Consider the following 17,309-nt stretch of genomic DNA (forward strand, 5'->3'; position numbering starts at 1 on the left):
CAGCTGAGGTTTCAGGAAAACTTAAATATACTGTATGCTAGTGTATTTTTGTGAAATTTGCTACTTGTTTGTAATCTTTGTACTACGTACAGACACACACTTATGTAGGCCCCCCTAAGAGTAAAAAGAAGAATACTATGCCCCTAAGTTAACACACAAAGTTGAATATTTGTGTTTCAAATAACAGGAGAGGAGAGGGAAATGTTTCTTGAACATGTTTGTTGTAATGGCTTATTCAAGAAAAGTAGCTCTTTAGCAAGCAGGCCTGAAAAATGTCACTTGCAGTTGTCATGTAATTGAATAGTGGTGAGTAAAATATTTGGTAGATGTTGTAACATTTGAAATGTTTTTTTAATTTTAAATTAGGCCAAACTATGTAGGCCCAGTCTATTAATGAAAGAACTCTGAAACCTCTCAGAAATACACCATTGATCCAGCTCTAGTACTGAGAGCAAGGGTGTAGCTTTGCATAGTTTCTTCTTTTTTACTGACTTTGAATTTGGAAGATGAGTAGCAAATAGATGGAACTAAAGAGAAAAAAGGATTTATTGCTATTTTAAAGAACATTGATGTCACTTAGTATACTGGCATAGAAACAGTTAATGATACAGCTTTCTGAAAGGACATATTTCATAGACATGAAAAGACTTATATTGTGTTTTTTTTCTGTCTTGCCCACATGCTACAATACAGGAAGCTCGGATTCTGTGGTTCCTGATGTAAGTAGTATCCATTTGTTTTTGAAATAAATAAGATGACCTTGATGGGTCTGATTAATGCACAGTAGCTTTGCTTCCCTTTATTGTAAGTTGCATGAGAGTTTATTAAGGAGTAGTCTTTCCAAATTGAAAAGACTTCCCTTGAAATATAAAGCCAACCCTCCTTTGGTACAGCTTACGCAAAGGGTGATATGAATAATTTACATTGCAAAAGTGCTTCAATAGATGACTTAATGAAGTAATGTGTTCGTCTTTGTTTGCACCTCTTCTAACTGGTTAGCTTCCAGTTCCTCCCATCAGTGCCCCAAGTCGCTGGGCATGGGATCAAGAGGAAGAGCGAAAGAGGCAGGAGAGGTGGCAGAAGGAGCAGGACCGGCTGCTGCAGGTAGAGGAGGGTCCTGTGCGTCAACAGGAACTAGGCTTTCTCTAACTGCTTGTCCCTGGTCAGTGTCGACCAATATTGAGAAGCAAATAATAAAACCAATAACCTCATAACTAACAAATCTTTTGATAGGTAACACATTTTATATTAAATAATTGCTTTCTGTTTTGAAGATTTCCAGTCATCTTTTTAAAATAATTATTTATTAACCCTGTGTATGTTTTTAGAGAGTACAGGGCACTGTAGTTTCGTGGATTTTCTTATGCATGAGAGGTATACAGGTTTGTAAGGATTTACTTCCCCAGAGACTGTGCTCAGTCCATCGCAGAGTAATTCAGTCCCCCTAAAGTTAGTGAGGGGCTTTAATGAGTTACAACCATGGTAAAGGGTGGATGTGGGTTCAATTCTGAGAGTTTACCCTTTCCCAGCCTCTGCATTTTAATTCAATATAAGCTATTTTCTACTTTAGGGACAAAAATCTGATTGGTTAAAATAATATTACTCTCTTTAAAGACTGATGTGAAGAGTAGAGCTAGCAAAAATGCTAATGAAAAAGAGGCTAACATCATTAACCTATTAATTAATTAATATGCTATTTCTTCTTATAGGAAAAATACCAACGTGAGCAGGAGAAACTAAGGGAAGAGTGGCAAAGGGCCAAGCAGGAGGCAGAGAGAGAGAATTCCAAGTACTTGAATGAGGTAGTGTTGAAACATGCTGTGTTCTTCCTTCTCTATCTTGTTGGTGAAATTAGCTGAAAAATAGAAGATGCTACATTTCTCTCGGCTTTTGCCGCACATTCACCTACGTAGCTCTTTGAAAAATACAAAATGAGGGGCTGGCCCAGTGGTGTAGTGGTTGGGTTCGCGTGCTCTGCTTCAGTGCCCTGGGGTTCGCAGGTTCAGATCCTGGGCACGGACCTATGCACCACTTACCAAGCCATGCGGTGGCAGGCGTCCCATGTGTAAAAGGTAGAGGAACATGGGCATGGATGTTAGCCCAGGGCCAATCTTCCTCAACAAAAAGAGGAGGATTGGCAACAGATGTTAGCTTAAGGCTGATCTTCCTCACCACACACACAAAAAAAACAAAAATGAGCTCTGATTTGTCAGAGTTTTGCTTTGATGTTTCAGTAGACCCTAAGTGCATATTCCTCTTCTAAGTTACATCTCCATCACCCATGTGTGGCTTTGTTATTGATAAAACTTTTAATATCATTTCAAGTGGAATTCTGGGCCAATTACAGTAAGTATCACCTAAAACTGAATATAGACGTCTCAGCAATTATAGCAATTCACAGATTCAGGTGCGTTTCTTTTCTCTCCGGTCACATAGGAACTGATGGTCCTAAACTCAAACAGCATTTCTCTGACCACACGGGAGCCTGCTCTTGCCACCTGGGAAGCCACCTGGGGTGAAGGGTCCGAGTCTTCCAACAGAGAAGGAACCCGGGCAGGAGAAGAGGAGAGGAGACAGCAGCGAGAGGAAAGTGAGAATGAGGGCCAAAGAAAGAAGCTGCAGGAGCAACTCACTCTTGAGAGAGAGAGGAAACTGAAGGAGCAGCAGCGCCAGGCAGAGGCTGAGGAGCAGAAGCGGCGCCAGGCAGAGGCTGAGGAGCAGAAGCGGCGCCAGGCAGAGGCTGAGGAGCAGAGGCGCCAGGCAGAGGCTGAGGAGCAGAGGCGCCAGGCAGAGGCTGAGGAGCAGAGGCGCCAGGCAGAGGCTGCGGAGCAGAGGCGCCAGGCAGAGGAGCAGAGGCGCCAGGCGGAGAGGGAAACCTCAGTCAGAATATACCAGTATAGAAGGTCTGTCCCCACAGCCAAAGGGCACGTGTGATTTTTCAGTTAGCTTGGCTTAGCTGTATCCATTCCCCACTTCAAAGGCACCTAACTGGTCTTCCTGCTCCCTTCCCTCCATTCTCTACACACCTGTCACCTTACTTCCTGTCACCTTACTTCCCTGCTTGAAGTCTCCACATGGCTTCCTCTCACATTAGAGTACCATCCAGAGTCCTCCCCATGGCCTAGAAGGCCTGTGTGAGCTGGATCTTGGATCTTTGATCTACCTAACTTCCTACCACTCTTCCCCTCACTCGGTCTGTTAAAGCCACCCTGGCCTCCTTTTCCTTCCTTGAAAATGCCCAAAATATTCTGCCCCTGGACTTTTGCATTTTCTAGTCTCTGTGCCTGGAGAAGTCTCCCCTCACATGTTTGTATGTCTGCCTTTTTTTAAAGTCTCTGCTCAAATGTCACCACCTCAGACTTTCCAGAATACCTCATCTAAAATACATGCCTCTTCCCCACTCCTTCTCTCACTGCCCCTTACCCTGCTTTATATTATGCATTTATTGTTTGTCTGTGGCCTGCTGCCCCACTAAAATGTCAGTGTTATGAGGCAGTAAGTTTGTTTTGTTTACTTCTGTAGCCCAGCACTGGAACGTACTGGAACACAGCAGGCACTCAGTCGGTATTTGTGGAATAAACGAATTGTGAATGTCTGGTAGTAGTAGGTCTCTTTTTCTGCGGTGATTGATCGAAATACTTCTATATGTTCAGTTTTCAACCCAGAGACCATTTTCATAAAGAGGCTAGAATAATGTTATTTTGATATCCATATCTTAAACTCAGGGAAGGCATTAAAGTCTAATCTTTTGACCATAAGCTCTTTTTCCATCTTTTAGGCCTGTTGATTCCTATGATGTACCAAAGAGAGAGGAAGAATCTTCAGGTTTGCTTTCTAGTGACAGGTGTGTAGAACATTTAATTATAATTGGATTAGAGTAATTGGCTTCAGATGACTATTTGAGGGCTTGCCTAGATGTTTTGTGGAACTACTTTAGTGCTTGGTCTTTGGTGGGATACAAAGAGATCTTGCTGGTTGATCTTTTTATCAATTAGCCTTTGCTGTTTTGCCAACTACCCCTAAACCTAGTGACTTATGATTTTGTGGGTCAGCGGTTGGCAGATCTTTTAGTTGATGGGGCTCCTCATGCATCCACTACCAGTTTACTAGCCAGCTCTGCTTTTGGGAGTTGGCTGGCTGTCAGCTAGGGCAATGAGAACAACTAGGCCATGTGTCTTTCAACATCCAGCAAGCCAGTGCAGTCTATATACTTGGTGGCTGGGCAGGGAAAAGAGAGAATTAAAGAGAGGAAGTGTGCAAGGCATCATGTGGTCTAAGTTCTGATTGCTTCTGCCACATTTCTTCTATCTAAAGTCATGAGGCCACCCAAGTTCATGGAGAGGAGAAAAACTACCTCTTTATGTCAGGAGCCACAACGCAAAGGGAATAAGACACAGGGGAAGAATTGTGTTCATTTTTTGCAATCTGTCTTAACCTTTATTTTAAACAAGTTATAAGCAATGGCATAAGCTTACCTAAAATAAAGTTACATGTGGACATCTGAAATGAGAATTGTGGCCTTTCTCTTAGTTTAATTAGAACTACTGGTCCGTTTCAGGGAATGAAGATAGGATTTCAGATATCTGAAAAGTTGTGCACATCTTAAAATTTCCTAAAATGTTAAGTTTAATGTTTTAAAGTAATTTTTAAAATGGTTTTCACTTTTGAAGTCACTGAGGTCTTCTGAACAATCTTTCTATAAATATCCAGTGTATGACTATTAATTTGTGTTTTCAGAGCTGAGATTTATTCCTTAGGAAGTTTGCCGTAGAGATAAGGAAAGACCTCTGTAGGCAGTCAGGATGACTGAATAGGGCTCAGAGTAGATAAGGAAAAGAAAAGGAATGTACAGGTAGTGATAGGCTGACATTAAGCTAGAAAAAAATTCTAGTGATGGATGACCTTATTTGTAATGAATGTTTCCAGGTAACGATAGATCATTAAAATCTCTTTTTTAAAGCTATGGATTTATTTATATATTTAAATAAGCTTTATTTATGTAGCTCATTACCTTGAAAAAATAATTAGATTGCAGAGAAAGGGAACTTAAGGAATCCTGGAAAAAATGAAACACTTCTATGCAGTTGTGGTGTAGAGGCATTCAGGAGTGTGACTGGACAGCTTGAAATAAAAGTATTTTCTTCTATATAAATACAAATGCAACCATTCATGAATGTTGCCGACAGTTGTGATACATTATTATGTAATACACATTATTATATGTTGTATACATATACATGTGCAAGACGTGTGTATATATGTATATACACATATGTATGATAAGGCATGTGATGTGTATTATTATTCATTATTGTTACTATTATTTGAAGTCATTGTGCTTAGTAGAGTGAGAGTGAGGTCAGCATGTGTTGATATATAGACCTAAATTTTACCATTACAAAGTCGGGCATTTTCACAAGTTGTCTTTGCCAGTACACTCCAGTACCTCTTTGGAATGCCAGGATAGCATCTGGGAAGTTGCTGTTTCAGAGTGGTACCCTAAAGTTGGCTTCTTGACCCTCAGGCAGCATGCAGGAAGTGGGACAGTTTGTTACCTGATCTGGAAGAGTCCAGGTACACAAAGTTATCAGAAATCATTGGCTTAAGCATCATACAAACTGGAGAGGATTTTCACATTTATATCTATTTCTGGCATCAAGCTCTTCTCTCTTTTTGAGATGCCACTGTTTTTGCTAGTTTGTGCAGGATGAAAAATCCCTTGGTGTGAAAACAAATATAGCTCTCAACAGACATAGGAAACAAATCAATTACTTTAAAAAGTGATCTTTTTGGTGTTCTTACTTCATAAATATGAAAAGGATGTTCTTAATGCAACATATGTAATATATTGTGTTCTGTGTTTTAGGAATAAATCCAAATCCACTACTGAACTGGATGGTTACTCCATAAATAAAAATGGTAAATGTGAATTTTTTCAAAAGTCTTCAGCACAGTTGCTTATTTATGCTATCACATGCTATGATCAGTATTTTTAAGGTCAAGATATTACAGGTTCATTAAGATTACATTTAAATTAAAATAACCAAGTATTTTCAGTATTTGTTTATAAAAAACTATCTTGTGCTTATTTTGGCTTCACTTTCTAATGGAGGGAGCACTGGGAGATTAAAATGGTTTTAAATAACTAATAAAATATGTGGAGATTTTGCAAAGTAATGCAGATACAGTTTTGTATAGTAGATTTCATCTTGCCAAAGAAATGGGACAGAAAAGTCTTCTGCAGAGTACCAGGGGACTTAAAAATTGTGTATGAACTTGAAATTGTGCATTTAAATGACAACATAGCAAAAAATCCAAAGTGATAATGATTTCCCTAACTTGGCAAAAACAATTTGTAACCTGATAGTGTTAGTATAAAGTGTATTTCTAGGTAGACATGGAACCGAAGCTTTATAACCAAGAAAAATAAAACAAGCAAAATGCATCATTTTAAGCAGGGTTTGCATACCGGGCTTTGCGTCAGCAGAGTGCTGGTCAGTTATGTCAACAAGTGAAGGTTCAGGTGAGGACTGAGATGGACTCGGTGGACATGCCCATCTAAGTGGACAGCCACTCTCCAGCTCCAGCCTGTCACTGCCATGTGGACAAATGCAAGGCTGTGATTGCCAACTGTTTCTGTTGTAAAGAGAAACACAAAACAGAACAATCTGGATTTTCATGTTATCTTTTAAGTGCTGACAAGGAATTAAAGAAAAAAATTAAAACCCTCTGTGAGCCAAGCAACACATCCTTAGGCACGAGTGGTCTGGTGGCAGCTAGTTTGTAACCTCTGGTTAAAGCTTGTAGAATTTACTGTTTCTGTTAGCTTCTATGACCACCCCTGTCCCTTAACATATAGGACCTTCCATTATCTGGTCCTAGTTTAACTTTACAGCCTATTTGCTGTTTTTCCCCCGTAAGAACCCGTAACTATAACCAAATTGTTTTCTCTCTCAGTTCTCGACTTACCAGATGCTTTCTCGTCTGGTTCCTCTGGTCTTACACTTCTCTGTTTGCATTTCCGGTTTCTTCTCCCCTGAATTTGCCCCTAACCACCATTAAAATTAAAGTGTAAATACTTTAATCTGCCACGAAACTTGTTTAATCTGCACTGATCGTATTCTCTCTGGAACTTAAACACAGGACCTGTTAGTTATGACAGGTGTGAATCTCTGAAATAGTCTAGTTGATATCTGTGGCTTGTGTTATTAATCTGGTTATTTTTGTATGTATATTTTCTCCCCTTTACTAACTGTAAGCTCCTGAATATCAGCCAGTGGTAGTTATCAAATATTTAACTGAAAAACTTGGCTATGCCAATAAGGCACTTTTAAAGTAGAAAACCATTTATTTAAAATCGGACCACATTGATAAGCTGTTTGTATATACAAATACAAATGTAGGTGTTTATACACAACCTTTGGGGGCCTTGCTCATTGCTTAGTGGAAGATGAACTAATGCAGTGACACACCATGAATTTTGAAAGAGTGGCAATAGCAAAGAATCTGGAGACCGAAAGACAGTAAATCCTGAGATGAAATTTCTTAATCCAAATTAAGGTGGAGAGGATACTTCAAAATGATGGATGTTTTACCAAAATCAGAAATTAATCAGCAAATCCAGGGAGACAAAGCTTTCAGGATAAAAGCTGACTTAATTGTCATTCATAAATTCAACATCCAAATGATAGCTCTGTTAGTTTCTTAGAGCAGAAACAAGTCTGATAACATTCCTTGGTTATCATTTGGATTCCTTGGATATTTTTTAATTTCACAAAAGCCATTTCAGTGACTGAATATGCTTTTATTCCTACAATTTGGTCATGACTTATACCATGGAGACTCGAGTCATGTCAGCTAGAGATGTGTGCATTTATGTCTCTGCTCTCCCCAGGGTGGGTGTAAGTTTTTGGAAGAATAGAACTCCCTGTTCTCTTGCAGAGTTGTCAAAGCAAGCATTTGATGAGCATGTGCTTGATTGATTAATTTAGGAAGGAAGGGAAAAGTGCAAGAGAAACTATTTCTAGAGGAGCATTTTATAATTTAATATTGCTGACATCAATGCTGATCGGTTCCTTTTTAGGCAGCCTCCTTAGTTTTCCAGAGTGCGCTCTGTGGTATGCTTCTGGGTGTGGAACTGAAATTTCCAGGAATAGGAGACTGTTACTTTATGTTCCCATGCAGCAATCTCACTGAGAATTGATAGTGTTAGCAATATGTGCACAATGTCACATTTTTTACTACACTCTGCTTGGAGATTTCTCCACTATCCGCTTTTTTGATGTGCTAATGCTGCAGTTTTTGATGTGTTTTTAATGTAGGAAGCAATAAATATGTAGACAGAATTGGGAGCACCAGCTCATCACAGAAGAGCTCCAAAAAGGAGCAAGTCCCCTCAGGAGCCGAGTTGGAGAGACAACAAATCCTTCAGGAAATGAGGAAGAGGACGTCCCTCCATGATGACAACAGCTGGATCCGACAACGCAGCTCGAGTGTAAACAAAGAGCCCGTTTGTCTGCCTGGTCTTATGAGAAGGTGCGAGACAACTTGGGAGTTATTTCCTCTTCTGCAGTTTGAGGCAAATATTTAATTTCTAGACATGCTGGCTACTTTAGACAGAAGAGATAAGAGAAAAATCTTCTCTTATCTAAGATTTAGTGGGAGAAAAGGAGGTGGGACAGATGTCATTGGGCATTTATTACATGCCAGACCTACGCCAGTTGCTTTGTTTATATCATCTCACTTAATCTGGGGAAAGTGTTTTGAGGCAGGGATAATAATTCTGTTTTTCCATATGAAGAAACTCTGGCGCAGGCAGGGAGTACACTTGGACAAAACCACATGGCTGATCTGTTGCAAAGCTGGGTATAGGACTCTGCAGTGTGATTAGGCACTTAAATTACTCATGCCGCCCTTAGTGCTCCCTTGACTGCTCAACTTTAAAAAAAAATTAAGCCTTGTTTGTTTATAATGAGATAATGGTTAGATTAGAATTATGATAGTAGTGTTCATAAAGTGTGAAAACCTAATTTTTGTAACTTTAAGAAAAATATATAGGTATAAATTAATTGGAAATGAGAGAATGAACATTTTAAAAGATGTATCTTGGGTCAATGAATACTGAAGCTACTTTTATTCAGTATTTCCATAGCTGGCAAACTGAGGAACGTTATTTGCAACACATTACAGATAGAGGGCTGATTATGTCAATATACAAATAACTTTTGTAAATCAGTAAATAAACCCTGACAACTTATTAGAAACTGACAAGTCATATGAACAGATGGTTCACAGAAAAAGAAACAAGGTCAATAAGCATATAAAAGATCAACACTACTCCTAAAACAACAATACATCTCACTTTATGGGATTTGTAGAGAGTTAAACAACTGATTAAGTTTAGTATTGACAATTGTATAAGGAAATAGTTCTTGTTCCCAATCGAGTGGACAGTTTTTCTGTGTTTATTAAGCAAATGTTTTAATATCTATACCCTGTGAGCAATTTAGTTTCTGGCACTTTATTTTCTGGATATATTTGGATAGGTATGTAAAGATATATCAAAGGATATACACTTAAATATTATTGGCAATACAAAAACAAAGTAATCAGAATGTCTACTAATAAGAGTGTACTTAGTACTCGTTAAATAGTGGCACACTGATAAGGTAGCATACTAGGCAACTATTAAAGAATGAAAGAGACATATTGCTGCATAATACACCACCTCACAACTTAGTGGGTTAAGATAACAATTCATTATCTCTCTCAATTATGAGGGTTGACTGGACAGTTCCTTGCATTGTGTTGATGGGGGCACTTGGGCAACTGTAGTCATTTAGAGCTGGGGTTGGCAAATTTTTTTGTATGAAAGACCAGATAGTAAATAATTTTAGGCTTTGTAGTCCACATAAGTCTCTGTCACATATTCTTTGTTGTTTTTTTATGACTGTTTGAAAATATAAAACACCCTTAGCTCATGAATCGTGGGTATCCTGGCAGTGGGCTATAATTTGCTAACCCTTGATGTAGATGTTCCACAGAGAGCTCAGCTGGAGCTATTGTTTTTCATATGGACCTCTCCACATAGCTGCTTGGACTGACTTATGACATGGCACCTGGATTCAAAGAGGAACCCTTGCAAGAGGATAAGCCCTACTGTGCAAGTGCTTATCACACCTCCATTTGTATCATGTTTGCTAATGTCCCATTGGCCAACACATCACATGACCAAGCCCAGAATCAGTGGGTGGGGGACTACACAAGGGCATGGATACCAGGAGGAGGATTCATTGGGGGCCACCAAAGTACTGTCTATCATGTGAACTGACATGAAGGTAGTTCTAAAATAATATATATTATATGGAATAAAGCAAGTTTTAAGAATATGTTATCAAATAATCCCATTTGTTTAAGAATGTTAAACACATGAACACATTACATGTTTATATAGACATGGCTATACTTACATATGTAAATTTGTATGTATATGTAAATATGTGCTTCATATGTGAGTAAAAGTCTAGAAGGATAACAGAGTTAACAGTGGTTTCCTCTGGGGATTAGGGCAGGTAAATTGTGGTGAGTGAGAGAGCGGGAACCTTATTTCTCCCTCAGATACCCTTCTCTACTGCTTGGGTCTTTCTTGTCATGATGATGTAGTACTTTTATAATATTAAAAGAAAAAATACATATCTCAAACTTGGGATAAGAGATGAAGTTTTAAAAGTAATAACAACAAAGTTGATCAGGTAGAATAAACCCTTCAAAATTTGGAGTCAATTTTTGTAAATCAGAATTAATGTAAGTACGTGACTTCATTTAAGAGAGATTTTCTAAAAGTTGTATTTAAATCAGTTTGTGAGCTAAATCCTACTTTAAATGCATGTTCAATTTAAGGGAAGTGGCTGGTGAGTGTTTCTATAATGTAGACACTTGAACAGTTGTTTAAATTTAGAGTTTTGGGTGGTGAGTGAATGAGGGCTGCACAGTAGGGAACAGTCTGGGTTAATTTGGAATCAGGGAGACTTTGATTTGAAAGTCATCTCCACCACTGAGTAGCTCTTTTTACTATAAATAAGTGAACTTCTGTGAGATCTAAAAAAATCCTACATAGTGTTGTGAAGATTAAATAAATTTAGTATTTTTGTAACAGTGTTTAGTCTAATACCTGACATATGTAAGTGCCTGAGAAGGTAATTTTTTGGGTATTAAAAATTAAGATTAATATGTCCAAAAAGTTGAGGATTTAAAGGATGAATGTATGTCATCTTTGTCCTAGTATTTTATTTTAAAAATATTATTTCTTTTAGTATTTTCCTTTCTACTTTGGTATTTATTCTTTTACCTAAGCACCAAGTAAATAAAATTAAAAACAAGTGAAGGTTAATTGAATATGAAACATCATGATGCTTCTGATGAAAAACTTTAGTTGTGAAAGGTTATTTTATATGTAACTGGACTTGTTAGATTAATACTTATAAAAATACATAAAAAGGATATTGACTGTTGTAATGATAAGTAGATTTCTAGTAGTTGAATGTATTATATAATTTTGATTAATCTTTTCTGTGTTTCAGGGGTGAATCTCTAGATAACCTGGATTCTCCAAGATCCGGTTATTGGAGACAGTCCACTTGGCTCAATCAGCCTGCAGGAGTCTATGCTTCTTCCTCTGTTCAAGACTTCAGTCGCCCACCACCTCAGCTGGTGTCCACATCAAACCGTGCCTACATGCGAAATCCATCCTCCAGCATACCCCCTCCTTCAGCTGGGTCTGTGAAGACCACTGCACCTTCCCCTACACCGCGCAGCCATTCTCCTTCAGCTGCACAGTCAGGCTCCCAGCTACGCAACAGGTGAGGCCTTTAGGGTTTCTCATTTTTTCCCTTGGTCTCAGAGGTATTTTTTTCATTAAAACTTTCCCCAAATCTTGTCCAAGCTTTCCAATGAAGAAGAAAAAACAACTTTTTTGAATGTGTCACATTCAATGTTCCTTTACCAAATCAATTAAAAAAGGTTTCTTAATACCTTTCCATGCTACCCTAAGAGCATTTATGGATGTCTTATGAAGCCTTTGGAAGCCTTTAAAATGCTTCCTGGGGCTGGCCCGGTGGCGCAAACGGTTAAGTGCGCACGCTCCGCTGCGGCAGCCCGGGGTTCACAGGTTCGGATCCTGGGCGCACACCAACGCACTGCTTGTTAAGCCATGCTGTGGCAGTGTCCCATATAAAGTAGAGGAAGATGGCCACGGATGTTAGCTCAAGGCCAATCTTCCTCAAGGAAAAAAAAAGGGGGGAGGATTGGCATCAGATGTTAGCTCAGGGCTAGTCCTCCTCACAAAAAAAAAAAAAAGAAAAAAGAAAAAAAAAAAGAAAATGTTTCCTTCATTGCCACTGTCTCATTTGCTTGTGGTCAATGTCTTAAATGCAAATGTGCCTGAATAGTTCTCAGTGTGGAATCATAAAAATATACAGTGTTCCATGAATGCATTTTAAATTTATGAGTAAAAGCATTATTGTCAAATGTTCAACTGTTTTAATGACATTATAATGCAAACTCATTTTATAGGAACTGAATGTAAAAAGAAGGCATTATAACCAGGCTCTACCATCTGTGGAACTTTTAACAAGCTGGTTAAAAAAAAATATTAAGTAGTTAGATATTGCTTTTTGGATTTTTGATTTCCAAAACCATTGTTTGCCTCTTATCTGGTTTGCCAAAATTTTGTTCAGACTACACTGACTTCTGTAGGTCATATGCCACAGGAACTGTGGAAGAGTTATGATAGGTCTTGACTTGAAGCTTGCCTTTTGATGTGGAGTGAAGCTCAGATATCGACACGTGTTGGGCTTTTAGATCTGTGTAGCTTCTCCATGGATCATCAATGCTTCATGAAGTCACATACAGCAGTGTTTCTGCTGTCATCTGAAGGGAGTTCTACTGGCATATACTATTTTTTTTTTTTTTTTTGTGAGGAAGGTCAGCTCTGAGCTAACATCCATGCCAATCCTCCTCTTTTTGCTGAAGAAGACTGGCCCTGGGCTAACATCTGTGCCCATCTTTCTCCACTTTATATGGGATGCCGCCACAGCATGGTCTGACAAGCGGTGCGTCGGTGTGCGCCCGGGATCCGAACCTGGGCTGCCAGCAGCGGAGCGCATGCACTTAACCGCTACGCCACGGGACGGGCCCCAGGCGTATACTATTTTTCATCACAAATGAAAAACTGAAAAGTAGAAACACAATGATTAATATTGGGATTGTTTTTAGCTATCAAATAAAGGATTTTGTTGAGAACATATTTTATATCTATCTAAAGTGTTACTTGTATCAGGATCTATGAAATGTGTATCAGGGAGTTTGAATTAAGAGAATAAGGAGTAAGGATTTATGGTGTTTTTTGGGGGAAGATGAAGGCCATGGAGGGGAGGAAAGGCAGAGGAGACGGTACCCATTTACTAACCAAGAGCCCCATCCTCAGCAGACAGGAGACAAGCATAGGTTTTTCTGCCCTGAGAAGGTCTCTATCTAGGAGGTGGTGCTCTAGCATGAGGCACTCAACTGCTGTGCACTTTTCATTGTCCCTGAAGTGCTGTGCTAGTGCTGTGGGATGCAAAGGTAAGAAGTGGCCTTCACCTTCCTGCCTGGGAGACGAGATAGACTTATATCCAGAGGAAAGTGGAAACTCTCCTTACCTACCTAAATGGTGGCTGTCAGGCAGTTTTCATTTCATTCTCTGCAGAGGCAGTCCTGTAAGCCAGAGGCACAGCTGGGAAAGCACCAATACTTCTGTTAAACTAGAATTTTGGGTGAATGGGAAAGAACTGGGAAAACAAGGTTGAGATGGTAGGTTGAATAGACTTACAACGCCTCTAGGAATAAGTTGGGGCTGCTCTTTTAGTGTTTGGATGGGTGGAATGATATGATTAGAGTTGTGCTTTGGCAGGTTTCACTGGCAAGAAGATGTTGGCTGGATTAGAGGAGGGAGAGACTATTGCTAAGAACAGATGCGATCTAAGGAGGATAGTCACGAAGTGCAGGATGTACTAATTACACTGAAATTGTTCATGTGACTAGGTATCAAGGGTTTCAGAACTGTGATGGAGATCCTTCAAGGTACAATATAATCAAAGCGTACTTTGGTTGGCTGGTCAATGTTTTCCTCTCACAGAGATATAGAGACTCTCCTAAATTGGTATTAATGTTAATACCAGAGTGTGATTTGTAAATAATAACCTTGAGCTGCGCAGATGAAAGCCTCCATTCCATTCTTGTTCCGCGTCTAGGTCAGTCAGTGGGAAGCGTGTGTGCTCCTACTGTAATAACATTCTGGGCAAAGGAGCCGCCATGATCATCGAGTCCCTGGGTCTTTGTTATCATTTACATTGTTTTAAGGTGAGACTGAGACAAACAGCCTGCAGGCCCGCAAAGCTTTGCTTGGAGAGCGCATGGCTTTTTGAGCGCTGGGTGTGGACGTGCCACTAACGAGCTAGATGCTACATTTGTTCGTCTGTGCTGCACTTTGAATTGCAAATTGCCTGCTACTATTTAGTTCTCAAATCTTGAACCTAGTTTCAAAAGTTAAATCTAGAAACACTATACACTTCCTATCTCCATTCTCTTAAGATTTTATAAGTAAAATTTACAGTGCAGAAATGCTTTCTCTAACATGCTGTCGTAGGCATATTTGAAATGTAATTTACCAATGTTGTTAACAGCATGGGGACATGCAATTATAACAGTGTCCAAAAGCCTAGCTTTGAATAGAGTGAGTATGGAAGAAAAAGCATGGTAAATATTTTTACAGTTGCATAGCCTGCTTACACCTGATGGTTCTTGCACATAAGAAAGAACTAAGGCTGCAACTGCTTTATTTTGCAGTATCTGTCTTTAGAGACACATTTATCTGATTCTTGAACTTGTGTTGGGCCGGAGAGAGATTCTGGTTGTTGATCCTGGAGTCCCACAGACCACAGCCTGTTTAAGCTTACACATCACTGGCTTGGGTTGTTCCTAGGCATAGCAGGATGAGTCAAAATCATTAGCGTTTGGGCACGTGGAACCAAAATACCCAGCCTTGAAGCAAAAGCACCATGTGCAAACACTTGCCAAGCTAGTGCAGTGGGGACTCTGGGCGTGGCTCCCCCCAAGGTGGAGTGCCAGAAACCCAGTCTTCATTCATTTCATCACTTCTTTCATGTAGTGCTGTAGCCTCTCTCATTCCCCTGGCAGGAATGAAGACTAAATTTCTTCAAGCCAATTAGCGAATCATTTCCACTCTTTTGGTATGTTTAGAATGATCATCTTAGTTCTTAAAATTGGCTTTATGGATTCTTTAATGTCTCATCTGGTGGGCTTGATTTTAATTTACTAATTATCTTTTGGCATTTTTTTTCTTTGCTGAAACATATCTAAGAGCTTAGAAGCTGCATTTGCTCAATTTTTTTTTTTCCTGGGAGTGCCCCAAACTTTCTTGAGCTGACCAAGTATGGATTTTTTTTTCTGTCCTCCAGTGTGTGGCCTGTGGGTGTGAACTCGGAGGCTCTTCCTCAGGAGCCGAAGTCAGAATCCGAAACAGCCAGCTCTACTGCAATGACTGCTATCTCAGATTCAAATGTAAGAGAGCAAATCAGAGAGAAAATCTCCTGTCTTTTAAGGAAACCCCGAGTTCCCATGCATTTCCCTGAACCTGCAGCCATCTCCCCCTCAAGCTCCCTGCCTTAGAACTCAAGTCAGGAATCGTAGTGTGTCCCCTTCAAAGAGGGTTCTGGGAGTGGGTCAGTGCTCAGGATCCCAGCCACACAGGGTGGGTTTTGGGGCTGAGGAGTTGAGAGGGACGTGAGCCTGAGAGTCAGGATGGTGTCCTGTGCAGTCTGCTCAGAGTCTGGAGAAACTTCTGATGACTCAAGGATACAAACAAACCAAAACAGACAGTTAAATGAATCTTCTGTGTAGACTGTCATCTATTTCTTGGCTAAGGATTGGTTCCTCATCATAAGCTGATTTCTATTATTTAACAATGGGCTTTGATTTAGAATATGACCAACTTTAAAAACTGGTTTAAAATAGTGAAGAGTAGTCAGTTTATGCTTTGTTACTATATAGTCATGTATCAACATACAATATTTTAAAAAGAAAAGCACTAATTTTGTTTATATGGTGTTTCAGTGTCATTTTTGGAAAAATTGAGTTTTTCAAAAACTTCACATGCTAATTTGTGTCTAAGCATGTTTTTGTGTGTTATAAAACATAGGATAGGGTAATTAGATTACATATTGTTTATAGCTACTTAAAGACAACCATTACTGCTGTTTCTGTTTTGAACCTTGATGCTGGTAACGTGTGTTTCTTCCTTATTGTGAAAGGGTGTTACAAGTGGTATCAGCAAAACCATTTGCTTTTGAGCTCTGAGGTATTTATGTGGCCCTTTATGTGAAGAGTGCTTTGGAAATGGTTTAAACCCAGTCAACTCTCTTTTATCTGTCAGCGGGTTCTGAGCCTTCTTACTCCAGTAGTCCAGTCCTTTCCTGGACGCTGCCACTCAGGATAGAGAGTGTCAAGGCTGGGCGTGTGACGGGGGGAGTGTGTGTATGTGTGTGCGCTTTTCTCTCTTTAATCAAATTCCAAAGCCAAGTAGAATTGATTTTTGGAATCATCATGGAAAAATTGCCCATGCCTTTTCTCTCCTCTAATACAGATAATAGAGAGTTGAGTGTAACTTATTTCTAGATCAGCAGTTAAATTTTACTTCATTTTTGCAAATAAAGAATTCTAGAAGCCAGAGGCTGTGATTTGCCTAGCTTTATCCTAAGTGAGTGAGAAGGTTACTGTTTCTACCTCACGGGGCCACTCTCTGAGTGATTACTGCGATGTGTCCCAGGTGGCGATATTCAAGTGTCCCTGAATCTAAGCACTTTTCTTTCTTCTCTCCTTGCCTGATCAGCTGGACGGCCAACCGCCATGTGATGTAAGCCTGCAAACGAAAGCACTGTTGCAGATAGAAGAAGAGGTGGTTGCTGCTGATGTAGATCTATAAATATACATTGTATGTCTTTTTCCTCTCTTTTTAAAGGAAGAATAACCATTTTTTTTGGCCTCTTTAGATTACATCAGAGCATTATAGTCTTGATAGAACCTGTATTTTTGTTGTTGTTTATTTATAAGAAGGTAATTACATGTGGGGAAAAGTGCAGTATTTACTTTTTGAATTTAGCATCTTAAAAGCACAAGGGAAAAATAAGAACTTCAAAATATTTTTGAGGCTGGTATTGATCTAGTTTGACTTTCTAGTGGTGTTTTGAAGAGGG

At 39.4% G+C, this 17,309-nt stretch overlaps 1 protein-coding gene across 1 annotated transcript in view; it reads left to right on the plus strand.

Annotated features, from left to right (window-relative positions):
• Window positions 1–17,028, plus strand: part of LMO7 (LIM domain 7) — a 191,601-nt gene extending 174,573 nt beyond the window's left edge. The window contains exons 21-31 of the mRNA XM_058548316.1: window positions 694–719; window positions 1,000–1,104; window positions 1,710–1,802; window positions 2,437–2,903; window positions 3,779–3,844; window positions 5,867–5,919; window positions 8,322–8,535; window positions 11,580–11,858; window positions 14,289–14,397; window positions 15,516–15,618; window positions 16,946–17,028. Coding sequence (XP_058404299.1) covers window positions 694–719; window positions 1,000–1,104; window positions 1,710–1,802; window positions 2,437–2,903; window positions 3,779–3,844; window positions 5,867–5,919; window positions 8,322–8,535; window positions 11,580–11,858; window positions 14,289–14,397; window positions 15,516–15,618; window positions 16,946–16,968 — 1,538 coding nt within the window. The 3' untranslated portion in view covers window positions 16,969–17,028. The remainder of the gene's footprint in view (window positions 1–693; window positions 720–999; window positions 1,105–1,709; window positions 1,803–2,436; window positions 2,904–3,778; window positions 3,845–5,866; window positions 5,920–8,321; window positions 8,536–11,579; window positions 11,859–14,288; window positions 14,398–15,515; window positions 15,619–16,945) is intronic.
• Window positions 17,029–17,309: the final 281 nt, after the last annotated feature.

This window comes from Diceros bicornis, chromosome 9 (assembly GCF_020826845.1).
Source record: "Diceros bicornis minor isolate mBicDic1 chromosome 9, mDicBic1.mat.cur, whole genome shotgun sequence".
Taxonomy (NCBI): Eukaryota; Metazoa; Chordata; class Mammalia; order Perissodactyla; family Rhinocerotidae; genus Diceros; species Diceros bicornis.